This window comes from Apteryx rowi, unplaced genomic scaffold, assembly GCF_003343035.1.
Source record: "Apteryx rowi isolate R43461 unplaced genomic scaffold, aptRow1 scaffold_14, whole genome shotgun sequence".
NCBI classification, from domain to species: domain Eukaryota; kingdom Metazoa; phylum Chordata; class Aves; order Apterygiformes; family Apterygidae; genus Apteryx; species Apteryx rowi.
In genome coordinates this window covers 1,552,386-1,567,361 of record NW_020447641.1, presented here as the reverse complement: position 1 = coordinate 1,567,361, position 14,976 = coordinate 1,552,386, and the positions used below count along the sequence as shown (strand labels likewise).

Sequence of the window (14,976 nt, the reverse complement as noted above, 5' to 3'; positions counted from 1 at the left end):
GGGCCGGGCCGTTAGGAGCAGAAGACCTGACCTTGCCCGCGGAGGGCGCCGGGCGGGGCCGGGGCTGACGGTTTTTTAACGGCGCGGTGCCCTCGCGCCGGGGTCACGTGACGCGCGGCCCGCCCCGGTTGGGGGCGGCGGCCCCGGTGGGCCGGGCCGCGGGCGCCGGTGTAAAAGCGCTGGCGGAGGCCGCCGCGCCGCGCACGGCTGCGGGCGGCCCAGCGCCGCTGTGGGTGTTCGCTGTGAGGAACGGCGGCAGCTCTCCTGCGGTGCGGGAGCTCACCCGTTGCCGGTCCCTATGGAGGCTAAGGCTGGGGATTTTTATTTAGGTTGTGAGCTTATTACCTAAACCGATTCGTGATGCAGGATCTCACTTTTTAAGTAACTTGCGATGGAGCAATATATCCCTACTTGCCTTCCCCTTAATAAATAATCTGTGTAGTTTTGTTTTTTAGATGTTTGCTTTTTCCTTAGAAACTTGATCTAAAAAGATCCGCGCAGCAGAAGCGATGGGTCTGTCTGCATCCTCCCCGGCTGTTGCAGTGCAGTCACCAAATGGATCTCAGCAACATCCGATGGTGTCCCCGCCTCCAGAATGTCCTGTGCATCAGGAAAAGATGAACGGTAATTACTCTTGAAACTTCTGTGAAACCAACTCTTAACATGGAAAACTGGCTGAGAAAAATATTTGGTAGAGAAGAAAAATAATTATTCTAATAAATGCATGAGTTTTCCCCTTTACCAAAATAGCTTGCAAGTGTCTACTCACAAAGAGGAGTTTGTTGCTCACCAGAGCGGCACGCAGGCTGTTTAGTCTGTAGAGAGAGCAGGTGCGGCCTGTGGGTCGCTCCAGGTTGTCATGTTTAACAAGGGTCCTGCAGATTGATCCCATCATGTGGTAGATCTGTAAGGTGTCAGGGAGATGCAGAGGCTCTTACAAAGGTGGTAACTGGGAGCAGGTGCTTGTCACTAGGAAAAAACAGAGTCCGGAAAAGAGGGCAGCAGAGGGGTGGGATGAGCTGGGGAAGGAGGACATCAGCTGTTATTGACAGCATTAACACATGTTGGGTTAACATTGCTGTGGAAATCTTAGCTGCAAACAGCTGGGTGTATGGGCCAGCACAGAGCTGGGAACGAGTGTTCAAGGACTGCATAAGAAGCTTAGATGTTACTGTGGTGCTGGTTCTAAAATATGCAGAAAAAAGAATGATTATAGAAGCTTGAAACTGTTGCCCAGATCAGAAGGACAAGTGAGTACCTGTTTGTATTTATGTTAGCGTTCAGTGAACTCTTGTTTCCCAGCTCCTGTCACATCTTGTAGACTTCATTTTGTAGCGATATATATACACCATTTTTTAATGTATTACAGGTTGTCCAATGCACATGAAGACTCCTGATCATAGTGCTGAGAACGAAAACGATGTTCCTGCACATCAAGAAAGAGCATATGAATATGTAGCATGTCCGGTGAAGTCTGGGGCATCTCAAGTGAAAGATGACATAGATCCTAGCAATATGGTAACTTTCACTTAGTTCAGATATCTTCTTCAGACTCGTTTCCTCCTGTAATACTACCACAATCTAATTAGTGTAACTGTAATTAGTGACACTGTCTGAAGTGGAAACTCTGGCAATTAATGTTATTTTTTCATTTTTAATTCTGATTTTTCTGCTTTTGAATGCAAATATGTGTATAAAAACATGCTAGATTTTATTTAACGTCGTCTTCAAAGTTCTGTCTCTTTGATAAGAAATGGTTTAACAGTTTGTGAATATCTTTTGCTGTTTATTTCTGCGTGTTAGTCACATGCATGGGTTTTTATATTATATTAATGGTTTCTAGTGTACTGTAATTGTGTAATGGTTGTATGGGTAAGTCCTGATGCAGGTCTCTCCAGGGCTTCCTCTGGTTTACAAAGAAGTATAGTGCTGATTTGAAAGCTGAAGTTTAGGAAAAAAGTGTATTTCAGTCTTCAGATGACAAATTTGTGCAGAGAGTTCTATTACAACAGAGAATGTCAGTGGGCTTCTTTAAAGGCTGACGTTCTTGATCTTTGTATCAGCTGATTAATTATTTTGATTTTTGTCAAACACTGTAACATATAAAAAATTCCATATTGCAAGGTTTTTTTGCTATTCAGATGATTATCCTTATTTTCTAGATGCCACCTCCTAATCAGCTGCCATCCCCAGATCAGCCATTTCCACTGTCAACTGTTAGAGAAGAATCTTCCATTCCTAGAGCATATTCTGACAAGAAATGGGTCTATCCTTCAGAGCAAATGTTTTGGAATGCTATGCTAAGAAAAGGGTAAATAAACTGTGAATTATCAGATGGAATCTAAGTGAGCCTGAAACTTATGAAGTAGTGTATCATTAGCTATTATTCACTGATGTTATTTAAAAGTTTGTGGACTCTAAATAGTAAGTGGTTAACTTTCACTTAAAAAAAGCCAACTGTTTTTCAAAACAATTTAAAATAAAGAATAAGCTGATCTGAAAGGGAATGCCAGATAACTGCAACAAAATAAAAAAATACTCTTAAAAGTCAGTGCATAGTCATAGGCAAACTTAGTATGACTGTCAGCTTTGAAATGCAGTTGGCTTTATGCTCATCCTTTCAAAATGATACTAAAAGTTCTGTGATTGCAAGAACATCTACATTAACTTGCTAAAAGTGTGAAAATTAGAATGATTTGACAAATGGGTGTTCTCTGTCTTTACAAAAATTTAGCATGGGCAAGATCTAACTGAAATATAAAATGTCTCCTGTAGCCTAAAAAATTCTTCTGTGCTGCTGTTCCTTCATCTTTTGTATTGAGTTGCTTGTTGTTGTCAAATAGATCTATGTTAATGGCAGTTACTATTAAAACAATAGTAATTCATTATACTACATGTCAATATTGTAGTTAAGACATTATGTCATAGACAGTCTATGTTGAATGCCTACATTTTGATCCTGTAAACACTTAAGTGTGTTAAACTTTCTGCCTGTTGAGAAATAAGCATGTGCAGAGCCATAGCGCAGGGTCTGAGAGATAAAAGGCATTTCTAAGTGTAAGTGAAATATATCTAATACAAGGACTACTGTGTATTAAGAACACAAGTGGGATTTTTCCTGAGCATTTTTATGCTGAGAGTCCATGCTATGGACTTGTTTGCATTGTTTGCACTTTGTGATACTTTCTGATCTAGTTGAAGCTGTTAATTTAGCAAACTAGAATTTGTGGATCTGTACAATGATAACTTTGATAATTGCACATTTACACTGAAAATTAAGTAGTTTTCAAGATAATTAAGCAGAAGAGCTAGAAGTTACCAGTCTTGCTTTGTAGCTTTGTGTAAGCCCTTAAATCTCTTGACTGAAAAACTTACCAGGTGAATTGAGGAAGGTGGAGTAGTTGTGCAGTAATACTTGTAAATTGTTCTCATATTCTTATATTTTAGGTGGAGGTGGAAAGATGATGATATAACAAGTGAAGATATGACCAACATCATTAAGATTCACAATCAGAATAATGAGCAAGCTTGGAAGGAAATTTTGAAGTGGGAAGCTCTTCATGCTGTGTAAGTACATATGAAATGAAAAGCAAATCTTTTGTTTTCGCTCTTACTTCTGTAATTGTTTGAAAGTAGAATGTCTTTTTATTTTTCCCAAAGTATCCTGGTGCCTATATGCCACAAAGTTAGGTTTCTTGTAGCATTATGCATTTTGATTAATATGGAGGAAGTAAGAAAGATTGTCCAGAAGAACTTGACTAGAACTGAACAATTACTGTGCTGACAAAACTGATCAGCATTTTGGTGGTGTACATAATGTGGATTTGGAGAAGCTGACTTCTTATTGTATTTATTTGAGAATGATTTAATTAAAATTCTCATGTTGTGAACCAGATAAAAGATGTAAACTTAGAGATTAAAAGTGACTGACATAGGACAAACTCTTCATCACTTTTTAGATCAGCATAGTCCCTGTTTCTAGAAGAGACAGACTAAATAAATGCACTGTATGTATGTAGAAATTGTTGTGTGAAATTCCATGACCTTTGTTACACAATAGCTTGGATCAGAGTTTTCTGTTCTTTAATGGTTTTCTGTTCTTTAATCCATTAACCTGGTGGGTTAGATTTGCCGAGATCTGCCCTGTTGATATTAGAACAATGGTGTAGAGCATATCAAAGGCACTTTGCTAGCAGTAAGTGTTGTCAGAAACTGGTACTTCAAAACCTTTTAAAAATAGCTGATTTAGATCACTTGTAATTAATATATATATATTTTTACTGTTGCTCTTTCTCCTGTTCAGTTTCTCTATTATTAAAACAAATTATTACAGAGGTTTAAATAGTAGAACAAAACTTTGTCCTAGAAGTTAAAAAATATTTTCTCTTTTTTAATTGTGTGTTTAGGGAATGTCCGTGTGGACCAACACTGATGCGATTCGGAGGCAAAGCAAAGGAGTATTCACCAAGAGCCAGAATACGTTCATGGATGGGGTATGCGGGCAGGAAAGAAAGACTTTTAGTGGGGGGGGAGAAGGAAGAAGGCATGTGTCTGAAAGTGTAGCATAGAAGTAACTTTGAGATGTTTTAGAAATGGAATTGCAAGTTATAATTACCAGAGGATGTAAGTACTGGTGCTAATCTTATGACAGCATCTGGATAATACATCATCTTAGAATATGAGTTCCGCTTCCTCTCCCAGATTTGTAATATCCATTAAATTAACTACAACGTCTGCTATCTGTCTTTTCAGATATGAGCTTCCTTTCGACAGACATGATTGGATTGTTGACCGATGTGGAAGAGAAGTCCGATACGTTATTGATTATTATGATGGTGGAGCAGTTGATAAGAACTACCAGTTCACCATCTTGGATGTTCGCCCTGCATTTGATTCTCTCTCAGCTGTATGGGACAGAATGAAGGTAGCTTGGTGGCGGTGGACTTCATAACTATCCCTGTTGCGTGTAATCAAAAAGTAAAACATTTCTCTCTTGAACTGAGGATTCATGGACACTGGAACTTTAAACATAAGTTCACTGCAACTGTGATTATCTGCATCATTGCCACTTCTTTGGGGGTGAGAAGGGAGGATGGGGAATTGCACTGTTGAATGCAGCGATGCTTTGTGGTGTTTTGAATTAAATAATAAAGTTACAGTAGCAAAAACATGCATCTTAATTTTCTTAAGAGCTGTAAAATCTCTTTTATTTTGTCACAATTTTTTTTTGTGACAATAAGCTTGCCTTCTTTCATTTCATGACTCCAGCACTGCACCAAATACATTAGGTTTCTGAATCTGACTGGAGTTGTATTTGGTATTATTTCATAAAACAGTAAAAACTGGAAATCTCATAAATGCTTTCATAGTTACAGTGCTTCGGTATTCAGATGATGAGTAAAAGATAAAGTTTTAGATCATTACAAACTGCATGTTTCATTAACTGTAAAGCTACATACTTGTTTTTACATTAGCACTTTACCTGTTCAAATACAGGCTTCCTCAGAAAAAATCAGTCAAATTTATTCTCTTTAAGGAAATACAGTAAGAGTATTTTTAATGGTATGTTAAGTTGAAAATGAGGAGAAGATACTTATGCCTAAATTTGCAATTTATCTTTTAGCAGAAGAAGAGCTAATTGCTAGAAGCAGGAAATGAGTGCATCAGTTGCATTTACTTTTAAAACAACATTTCTAAAAGGATGTTGTTTAAAATTATATTTAATTATATTTATTTGAGTGTTTAAGAGTCGTGCCCCCCCCAATGCAAGAAAACTGTATACTTCTAGTGTATTTACATATTTGTACATCTTTAATGTGTGTTCCATATATGCATTCAGGCCACAATTAAACCTTATTTAAAGAAACTTTCATGCAATACATAAGGGGTTTGCATGTTAGTTTCACCAACATACTGCAGGAGTTTTTCAGATATAACAAGAAATCGCACAAGGGTGTAGTATACATAGTAATACACATTTCTATATAGTGATTATAGTAAGAGATACTACAGATGTATATGTAACTTGGCTAAAAAGGTAGCTGAAGTACCAAGAAATAAGCTTGATTTGAGCGGTTTCTAAGAACAATGCATGCTTATACTGTGTGACTTAAAGATTTGAGCAATATTGTGCTTAATAAGGGAAACTAACTTTTTTTTTTTTTAATTATTCTACTGTAATAGCTTTAAATTTGCATGTCTTGGTAAATTTCTGATGCTACATAGTCCTGAATTTAAATTATTCCTCCCTTTCAGCAAACATTACTCTTGAGAATGTTTCCTCTATGCAAAACACTTTGCACTGGAAGGAATAACTGAGTATCACATTGTAGCCTGTCAAGTTGGAATTTCTTCATCAGACTTCAAAACCTTAACTGTAAAGCAGCTATATATTAATTTTATGCAAGTGGTTATGTTTAAATGACATTGGAAGCTGTTTGAGGCGGGAGAGGGGAGAACAATTTTGCAGTCAAGTAACTCATCCCGTTTAGGAAAAAATGATCCAGGGAAGCTTCCATATTTTAAGGTACTAATGGAGGTGAATCATTCCCACTTCAGAGGCAACTGTCCTGCTGGGTAGGAATAAATCTTACCCTAAAGTCCAGAATCCTCAGAAGAGAGCGCACACTTACCCCTCTCCGCTTTCCCCATCGCTTTTTGCCCTTTTTCAGAATGTTTCATGTGTATCTAAGCCAAAAATAATTTGGGGCAAAGAAAAATCTCCATCTAAGTTATTAATGTGCAGTTGATATATGAGAAGTGTGTGAGCTTATATTAAGAATCATATCTGATTATGAAAGAGCTACTCCTCTCAGTCCTAATGGTCAAGACTGAGAGGGGGATACTGCTTTTATTTTATTTTTATTTTTATTTTTATTTTTTAATGTGTACATTTGGGTGACTTCATATACACAGAATTCTGGTTCTGTATTTCTCACAGCTAAATATGGAAAAGGTACACCTATGGAAGGAGTGCTTCGGAAGCTTCAAAATCATAGTTTGCCTTACTGATTTCAGAAGCTTGAAGTTGAGTACGTTATGGAAATTGTGATTACTGCTAAATCTGATAAAAGATGTCACATGTTGCTTCGTGAGTTTATTGTCCTCTGTTATGTTCCATCTTACGTAGGTTTGAAACTGTTCTTTTCAGTGCCACTGTTAATGAAATGTGATCCTTCATCATTCAAAAAAAATAAATAAATATACTTAACTTTGGTGATTATATTTCTAGCTTTATTATGAGCTCTTATATGTGTCACATGAGAATATTTTTATAGTGTTACAACTAATCACATCTTTGAATATGTATTACTCACCTAAACATGAAGACAGAATCTGAGAACAAGGACGAGTCTAGTGGTAGCCAGCCAAACCAGCAGATCTCAATAAGTGTGTATGACAACAAGTATCTTCATCCTGAGTCTAGCTAACTTTTGAAGAGAGGAACGCAAGGGAAAAAAAATTTTTTTTAATAATCTTTGGATTAATAATTTATTTCTACAAGTAGTAGTACTTAAGGAAAGATAAAAGCAAGTTTTCTTGTGATTAGGATTCTAATGTAAAACTTGGGAAACAGTGATTTAAACCCTTATTTCTCACCCTTCCGGATGATGTTTTAATGACTGAACTATTGTTAAGGCTAGATGAGGGGTAATACACACACAAGCACCCCACACACCCCCCTCCTTTTGTCACTGTAGAAAAGTATGTAAAGTTCATGAACCTCAAAAAGGGAATTTTGAAGCGATACCAAATTCCTGGTCCCAGTCCTGCTGAAGCAAGAGTGCAGAACCTGGCATCTCGAAACAAGTTAACTGTGTGCACATGCAACTGGAAAAGTGTAGTCCCAGTCATAAAAATGGGGCTGCTTTTTAAATCAGTTTTGTATTTAGATATCTGAAGTTCACTGGTGTTCTGCTTTATGGTGTAAAAGCCCTGCTTGAGCTACTGTGTTTGTTTCTTGTGGTTAAAACAGAGTTTTCCTGGTCTGCAGGTGGAGACAAATACCTAAAGGATATTGTGGTGCTCAGAAACAACTGTGCTGGTGACTGTTAGCTAGTAGAGAGGAAAGGACTCTGGCATAATGCTCCAGCTGCAGTCAGGTCTTAGGTCATATACCTGTAGGCTGGAGCGACACCGACCTGTGTTATTGACCTGGAGCTCAAGGCCAGTCTGCATCGAGATACTGCTTTGGCCTCTTGCCATTGCATCCCTTTAGGCAGCTAGTGGCTGCCTTGCCGCTGGGGTGCACGCTGCGATGCTGCCTATCCGGGGGACGCTGAGCACCTGGCAGCGTGTGAGCCTGCAGGAACCTGCACCTGTGACGCCCTCCCAACTCTGTAATGTTGGCCTGGCTCTCTGCTCTTGCCACTTATGTCCTGTTAGATCCTGCTATCATGAATGACCCATAATTAGGATGTAATTCGCAGCTTGTCCTTCTGGGATGCCTGGAGTTCCTCGGGATGTTGTGTCATCCTATGTCCTTTTGCCCTGGCACGGTGTTAGCTGGCAGTTTAAAGTGTGGGGAGGTGTCTCTTCTGTTACCATTCTTTTTTTTTTTTTTTGAGCAGCTTTGTTCTTCCCTTTCAATATATATGCCAGCAGTTCTAGCATCAATCTCTTCAAGATTTTTCAGCTAAGTCCAAGAATTTCTGCCCTACTTTGCTGTAGGAGAAGAGCGAGACTATTGCTGGTAAAAAGGTATTTGTGTTCATTGTTGATTGTTGCTATTTTTATTGCAAAAGTGTTCTGGATTGCCATTTATGAATTACGATGTGAAAGAGCTGTGTTAGTTTAGTGTGAAATGAGACAACATGCTGTTTAACATTTATATCATGCATTTAATGTCAGGACTTTACTGTGCTCTGTAAAAATGGTTCAAAGTCTACAATACCATGATGAGTATTGTTCTACCTTCAAAAGGAGAGTGGCAGAGGATCTTTTAGTGCACTTAAAATGATCATAAATAATCTCAGTTTATGCTCTCCCTTTTTATTCGTTCTATTCTTCTGTCAAAACGGGAATAATCTTTTGATTTTATATGTATACAACAGTTCCTCTTTTGGTGGGGGCCCTCAGTAGTTTCTATTTTCAGAAAAAGAATTTTAAGGAGTAACTGCTTCTTGCAGGTACTTCTGAGGATAGGTAGAGGAGGGATGGAAGAAACCCTGCAAAATCCTAGAAATGCTCCATGTCCCATAATGTGAGGCACAAGGGAGTATGAAAACAGAGCAATGCAGCCTTATTTGTGGCACAAAGGTCCCAGTCTGCCATCCTGCTGCTAGAACTTAGGCTGAAATGGAGAAACTGAAGCAAAGTTATGTATTACTATAGCTGATATGCCAAAATTCAAGAGATGGAAAGACAGGTACTAACATTGCTGTAGTTCAGACAGCAGCTGAAAACGAAAGGACTGGTGTATTAAGAAGCACTGCCTGAATTTTGGATTTTCACTAATGTGATTGGAAGCAATGCTCCTTGCAAACATGCTACTCCTTTAATTACACTCCCTTCAAATGCTTTACTAATAGGTGCTTTAATCCTTTGTCTCCCTTTCCTTATGCCTGGAGGAGAATCCATGTGGTAAGGTTCTACAAGGAGATATATTTTACATGAAAGCTGGTCTTAATATTTGGAGGATTGAATATACTACTCACGATGCTAGCTACGCTTATGTCTTCAGTATCACAGCTCTCCCTACCCACTCATATCTTCAGTTACACATGTGCTTTTTAAGAAAACGCAGCATTGCTAGTTTTCAGGTTTTAGTTTGTATTAGATGATGAATCACTTTCATGTGCATCTTCTTCATGAAAATAATGTCTTGCCAAACTCTTAGAGAAAGAATCTTAAATTTTTTTTATGCATGTGACATGTCAGTTTGATTTTACTATTTTTATATCAAATTGTATAAAAACTTGTGGCCAGGGTAAAACTCTTGGCTCCCAGCCTAAACTTCTTCCTCCTGTAATACATGTGGCCTTGAACATGTGAGAAATGATGCTGCATTTACTACTGGGAACAAGTAGTAATAAAACAGTCCCACTTATTCCCATGGGGGCTACTCACAAGAACATGTGTGCATATTTGCAGCATGTTTGCATATTTGCAGGACTGGAGATTGAATGAATTAAATCTTGAAAGGATAATGTAAATATACTGGAAGTACAGGCATAGTTATTAGACCCTACGGAGTTTAAAAAATCTAGAAGAATACATTGATACTGTTTCCTTTGTTGACATTGTCTGGACCATGACCTCTATTCTAGAACAGAAACCATCACCTAAAGAATCACAGTTGTTTTCAAGATATTATTGTAAAAAAAATCCTTCAAGGACTAAATCATGACTTTTGTTTTCCAATGTTTTGCCAATTTTGAGGTAAGTACTTATAGTTTTAGCAATTTGCTAACATGCTGCTGCTTTTGCCTCCAGCTTCTGAAGACCGTGACCTCATAAACCTCCTGCTTATTCAGACAGCTAATGTTTTAATTGATCATTAGTAGACTTTCAAAATGAGTTTCTATCTGCCAAAAGAATGTGTCTCAGGGAATTGACTTGGAGCAGTTTGATGCATGGAGGACAAACGTAAGTGTTGTTAAAAAGTACTGCTAGAACATAGGTCTTTGAAAAATACACTTCTAAAATACTTAAAGGAAAAGTAATAGAAAAGATCTTTTTTTTCCTCAGTTTAGAGAAGACTTTTTTAATTGATGAAAATTTATTAATTCCCATTTTCTAAAACCAAAAACATTTTTATTAATATGTCAGATTTTATCCTAAATCAAACCATTCCAATTTTGGCAGTTTTTAATTTGCAATGTAAATTTTAAGTTAAATGAATTTATTCCAAGTATATTTTTAAAGACTGCTTTGGGCTAAAAAATTCAATGAAAACCTCTCTACTAGCTGTACTTGAGAATACTAAGGGGAAACATCTTTTCATGCTTTAAGTTTTTTTTCCACAATTACAGTCATTGTTTTGGTTTCAACTTTTTTTTTTTTACTTTAAGTTTTGCCTTTTAGCTCTTTTGGAGTGACTTTACAGGTTTTCATGTTGCTCTCTGTAGCCATTTTTGTACAAGCCATTTTCGGGAAATCTTCCACCATTGCAATAACATTTACAGTTGTTACTACAGAAATAATGGCTTAGTTCCTTAGGTATCTATAAAATCAATGTTATTTAATTCAGTTAAGAACAGCTCTAGGCAGTAAAAATACCACGCTGTCTGCATTAAAGCTATCAACATTGTTACAGCAGAAGGGATAGGAACTGTAGCTGTCCTATAGCAATGTTGAAAGATTGATGATTTGTATTACGGTGTATACAGAGGAATTAATGCATACAGAAATGCTGAAGGAATGCTCAAGAAATGCTCTGTCAATTAGTAGAAATTAATGTTTGCCTAGAAAGTTTGAGAATTAAATTTTGCACCTAAGGGATTTTTCCTAAAAAAAAAAATGTGTGTAGCAGCACATGGAGACCACCCAATGTCTCTCAGATAGATATTAAGTGGTAGTGGTGTTTAAGCCAAAATAACATTTTCTTTACACCATACAATAAACTTTTTCTTGTAGGTAACATTGCTGTAGTGCTTGCTGTTCTGATACTTAGTCTGAAGCTGTAAAATAGAATATTCCAAACCAGTAAAATTTCTAGGTATAAATTGTAAATAATATATTAATAGCCTGGATGGGTTAAGGTAACTGGTGGTTTCTCATTTTATCCAAAGTTACAAATACAGCATGTTTTTAGCATATGCTGTATTACTTTGTCCCAATTAACCAACATAAAATTTTATCATGGAGTAATAGAAAGATGATATTCATTGTTTAAATATTATTCTTAAATGTCTTGCAGTTGCGTTAGGACACTATGCCAAAAAGCAGTCATATAGTAGCCATGCAATTGCTTAAAAGAGGAAGCCCTGCAAATTAGCCATGTTTTTAACCCAGAAGATACCTGTGTGTGTGTGTAGCTATGGAGGCAAATAGCCTCCGAGCCTGCACCTGTGGGGTTACTCGCCTGCGTAAGGGCACTCAGGCTACGGCCTCTGCACGCTCCTGCACCCCGGCATCGACCCCTGGGGGTGCATCACTTCCTAGGGCATCTCTGCCTCTGAAGCAGCAGCCTCTGCTCCAGGTGAAACTTGTTCTGTGCTGCAAAGAGTGGGTACAAAGCTTAGGGATAAAGAGGAAAATTGGGCCCAATCAAACGGATCTGTAGCTTTGCGGAGAAGCTGCCCCTCGGCCCCCCCTTCCCAGCAGCAGCAGCAGCAGCAGCAGCAGCAGCAGCAGCAGCAGCAGCAGCAGCAGCAGCAGCTCAGCCCTGGCGCTGAGGCTGCGGTTACTGGCTCCTCACGACTGCTCGTCCTCCAGCCCCTACAAGAGGACCTGCAGTGACCTTGGGACAGTTCCCAGTGCCCTCCGCTGCCTCCCACAACACGTACTTTTAGGACAGACCCGGCAGTGGGGGCAGCGGGTTGGCTGGCAGGGAAATGATGGCAAGCACACGTCAGGGGACATTTCAAATCGACATCTTTCTCAAATGTCTGTCTGCTCCTCCCCTGGTGATCACCACTCAGGTGAGCTGAAAATGGGTCTAAACACATGCTTTTATACATAACCGCTAGGAACTGTTGATGCAACACCCAATTGATTGGAGTCATAATTACAGTGAGAAGAAAGCAAATGATACTACTGCTTTTGTAAATAACTTTGGGAAAACTGGTCTTACATAGGTATGAAAGGTTGCATTCTGTTTTCTTTGTCAGGTAAAGTGGAAAATACTGGTATCATCAACACTGTATCGATTTATGATAGGATGCCAGGGCTGTTTTAATACAGACTGACTTTCAAGAGCAAGGTATTTTTTGAACTTTATTTGCCATGTCTTGATGGGAAAGCATCCATTTAGAGAAATGAATATGGTTAATGTTATTCTATCAAACACTACAATGTCTGAAGAATTAAAAAAAGAGAGAAAACAGATCTTGACTTCCAATTTAATAATAATGGAATATGAAGGCCAGATTGTAACTGTAGAAGTTCATTTCAAATTTAAATATTTAGCATTTTCACTAGTCTGTGAATACAAAAAAAATTATTGTATTAAGATGGAATTTAGATCTTTGACATGAAGCTGATATTTTCATAGTGTGAAAAATATCAAGCTGACATTATACTGTCTCATTTGATGACTTCCAAATGTCAGAGTGCAGTAACTTATTCATAGGGACCTCAATGTCTTGTGATAGTGTCAATTTAAAAGACATTTACATTGACTTTTTTTATTTAAACATGGAAAATGGAATATGCAAAGTGGATGAGGAGAAGGGGGAAAGACCAGGGGCAAAAAAGTTCTCAATAATAGAATGAGGCACTTTTAAGGCTAATTCCCAAAGATGCCATCTGACAGCTGCAGGAGCTGCTACCTAGCAGTACTTCTGACAGCTTCAGTCTTATTTCTGTTCACATTACTTCACTCGTTCCCTGCTCAGCACTAATATTTCTCATTATTTCAACAGAATTTAAGGAATTAAAAATAGCATTATATATTCTCCTGAAAAAATAAACCACTCATCCTCTGCTTTTTAGAAGTGATTTTATGATAAACAAAATAAACTTTGAAGATGTAGGCCCACTGTTGTCCATTCTTTTAGAATTTTTTTTCAACTACAGTTGGGGGAGTGTTGAATATGGAAAATATTGAATAATATGTCTTTGAGCTGGTTAAATCTGGGAGCTAATTATATCCTTGGCTGTGGAAGACACCAGTCGGATGACCATTAAAGGGATTATCCTTGAGCGAAGCCACAAGAGCTGACTGCAAGAAGCAGGAATCCACGCTGCGCGGAAGCTTCCAGCGCTGGCCCGACTGCGCGCCCGCGGTGCCGTGCAGCACCCTTGCTCAGGCTGGGCGCTCCTCGCACGGACTTGCACTATGAGTTTGCGTATACGTATGCACACACCCTCCTATAAATATATACACTTTGCTTTGTTAAGTGTAGCTGTGATACTGTGGATGTTTCGGGTACCCTCATGATTAAATGCTGTATGTAAAACAAATAAACACGACTATGAAGAGCAAGTCTCTACTCCTCTACGTGGTTCAGCAGGAAGGACGGACAACCACTCCTCATACGGGTTACCGTTAGAAAAGCATTTAAGAAAGCCAGTAAAAGATCTGTCAACAGCTCTACCGTAAATGCTGTGTTTTTATGAGGTATAATTCTATTTAAAACACTCCCTGTGGGTTGGAAACCGCCGCGCAGTTTCTAAACGCAGGCACAGTGCCGTTTTTCCAAGAGCCGGGCAGAGGCGCCCGGCCGCGACGGCAGGGGGCCGGGGATGCCTGTGCCCGTGCCCGCAGCCGCGCCGCGGGTTGCGCCCGGCCGCGCGGAGGCAGCTCCCCGCGCCGCGCCGCCCCGCTGCCTGCCGACGCGGCTGCCGCTCGGCTCCGCACCCGCGCAGCACCGCCCTACGCGGGATGCACGGAAAGGCGCCGCGCTCGGCTCGTCCCTGCCGGGCCCCGGCGCCCCGCACGGGCCTGAGGGAGCGGAGCCGCCGGCCTGGCGCGGCCCTGCGCGCTTGCGGGGCCACCCGCCTTGGGGGCGCCATTTTGTCTGCGGCCGAGAGGCGCGGAGGGCGCGCTGCTCCCGCCACCATCTCGGCGTTACCATCGCCCCCCGCCGGCGGGTAATACCCCGGCCACCCCACCGCCGGCGGCACCGGGCCGGGCTCCCCGCGGCGCTGCGGCCGGGGGCGAGGCGAGGCGAAGCGAGCGAAGGGCCGCGGCGCGCCTGCGGCAGCCTCAGCCGCAACCCCTGTGGCGCCCCCGCGGCGGGAGGCGCGGCCATGTCGGCACTGGCGCGGGAAGAGCTCTCGGCTCTCGCCGCGATCTACTGCGAGCCGGACGAGTGCGAGGTGCTGGCGGTGTCAGGTGAAGGCGGCCGCGCCGCGCCGGCTGCCCTGCGC

The 14,976-nt window shown here is 40.3% G+C and overlaps 2 protein-coding genes across 3 annotated transcripts in view; both read left to right on the top strand.

Annotated features, from left to right (window-relative positions):
• The first annotated feature begins 170 nt into the window (after nt 1-170).
• On the top strand, nt 171-7,222 carry LOC112961932 (cytochrome c-type heme lyase). 2 transcript variants are annotated; one of them, XM_026057660.1, is made up of 7 exons: nt 171-329; nt 475-624; nt 1,370-1,518; nt 2,163-2,311; nt 3,448-3,567; nt 4,407-4,493; nt 4,753-5,163. In XM_026057660.1, exons 2-7 carry the CDS (start codon nt 510-512, stop codon nt 4,949-4,951), a joined length of 819 nt encoding a protein of 272 aa, XP_025913445.1. In that variant the 5' UTR covers nt 171-329; nt 475-509; the 3' UTR covers nt 4,952-5,163. The 2 variants fall into 2 exon arrangements, with proteins under 2 accessions (XP_025913445.1, XP_025913444.1); XM_026057659.1 differs by having other exon boundaries at nt 171-624; nt 4,753-7,222.
• A 7,541-nt stretch (nt 7,223-14,763) lies between these two features.
• The window catches only part of RWDD3 (RWD domain containing 3), an 11,743-nt gene continuing 11,530 nt past the window's right edge, over nt 14,764-14,976 (top strand). The window contains exon 1 of the mRNA XM_026057632.1: nt 14,764-14,941. Coding sequence (XP_025913417.1) covers nt 14,857-14,941 — 85 coding nt within the window. The 5' untranslated portion in view covers nt 14,764-14,856. The remainder of the gene's footprint in view (nt 14,942-14,976) is intronic.